The sequence below is a fragment of the Priapulus caudatus genome, unplaced genomic scaffold, assembly GCF_000485595.1.
Source record: "Priapulus caudatus unplaced genomic scaffold, Priapulus_caudatus-5.0.1 Scaffold236, whole genome shotgun sequence".
Taxonomy (NCBI): domain Eukaryota; kingdom Metazoa; phylum Priapulida; class Priapulimorpha; order Priapulimorphida; family Priapulidae; genus Priapulus; species Priapulus caudatus.
In genome coordinates this window covers 245,553-247,242 of record NW_014577297.1, presented here as the reverse complement: position 1 = coordinate 247,242, position 1,690 = coordinate 245,553, and the positions used below count along the sequence as shown (strand labels likewise).

General features: G+C 49.4%; 1 protein-coding gene across 1 annotated transcript in view; it reads left to right on the top strand.

The window, feature by feature from the left end:
- The window catches only part of LOC106807822 (exosome complex exonuclease RRP44-like), a 24,663-nt gene that overhangs the window by 9,256 nt on the left and 13,717 nt on the right, over positions 1 to 1,690 (top strand). Inside the window, 3 exon segments of the mRNA XM_014810286.1 lie at positions 132 to 313; positions 797 to 879; positions 1,399 to 1,566. Coding sequence (XP_014665772.1) covers positions 132 to 313; positions 797 to 879; positions 1,399 to 1,566 — 433 coding nt within the window.

Sequence of the window (1,690 nt, the reverse complement as noted above, 5' to 3'; positions counted from 1 at the left end):
TTTACTGTATCTCAGCTCTAACTGTTACTTTATCACCGCTCTAACCTCTATTCTATGATGCCTCCAACCTTTACTGTATCTCAGCTCTAACCTGTTTCTGTATCGTGGCTCTCACCCTTACTCTATCTCAGAGACACGTACATTGAGCGGAAGCCAGGGGAATCAACCAGCGATAGGAACGATCGTGCAATCCGCGCGGCGGCGCTTTGGTACAAGAAGCACCTGATGAACGACAGCTTGGAAATCGTGCTACTGGCAAGCAACGCTCAGAGAAGGGATGCCGCCAGGGGCAAGGGGATCACATCATACACAGGTAACATGGCTTAGAGTAAAGACACAGCCAGAGAGAAGAGAATCACTGCATGCACTGGTTCACGTAATGCGAATCGGATTTTGATTATGCAAACTTGCCTTTTTCTGTGTCTTATTATCTTAAGGGGGGCTTATGTCGGGCTTGCGAGCCGACTCAACTGGAAGCAACTGGCTGCAATTCACTGTGACTGCAGTGCTTAGGTCGGTTGACTGCGACGCGACTGCCTGCGACTGGCCGCCACTAGTTGCTCGGAATAGAACAGTGGGCAGCTGGACGCAACTAGTCGCTGCCGATCGCTTCCAGTTGCTCGAAATCCAGTTGCTTCCAGTCAAGTTGGCTTGCAAGCCCGACATAAGCCCCCCTTAACTCTTTCGTGGATTTATCTGTAAAAGCTTTTTCCACTCATTGGTGAGTTGGTGCTGCGCGGTTTGTCGATCTTTGATGTTGATTTTGACTTGATGCCTTTCTCACATCGCCTTCTAGTCGAGGAATACGTGAAGAGTGTGACGAAATATCCGGAGCTGTTGGACAAGCTTGCGCAGTTGGACCAGGACCGCAGCCATGCTGTAAGTATGCTGCTCTTTATCCTGCCTCTCTAACTGCTGTGTGCTATCTGAAGGGCAATTCACCTGTCTATGTGAGTGTGATAACCACCCCATTGTCCATATATATTGGGCATGTTTGTTTGGAACGAATCCGTATGATCAGGATCACTTGATCCTCATCTGCCCAAACAAACACAAACTCACTTCCAACGGTCGACATTTCGCTGTGAGCAATCATAGGATGGTTCATAACAAACAACAAGCAGTGATTGGCTGGGTCGCACGCCGCCATATTGGATCCCCTTGGAATCCACCTCTCCGACAGGTTCAGCAATTTCTGATCCGGATCAGTGATTGGCCGAAACAAACACGCAGATTGTTGCTAGGTCGGTCAAGCACACCCAGTTTTTTTTTTTCTAAAACGTCGACCTTGTGGCAGGAAGGTGAGGGGAAGAAATTTGTCTTAGTCCTGATGGTTGAGCAGACATTACGTATGACTCTTTCCTTGGTGAAGAACGTTATCGGTTTCATCTCATGCAGCCGGATGCAGACATCTTCGACGGACGCCGGATCACCTATCCGGAACACCTTCCGCTGTCAGAGCTCCAGGCCGGGATCAGGGCAGAAAAGTACAAGTCCGGAGCATTCCACGCGAGCAGAGAGAATTACCTGGAGGCCAATGTTACGGTTCAGGACAGTGATGAGGCGGTGAGTGATATATACATGCATATTACACACCTTTATTGGCAGGTGTTCATTCTACAGGTGTGCCCGCTAACACAGGTTTGACTCCCTGACTCCCTCCCTCCCTTTCTCTCCCCTCTCGATCTCT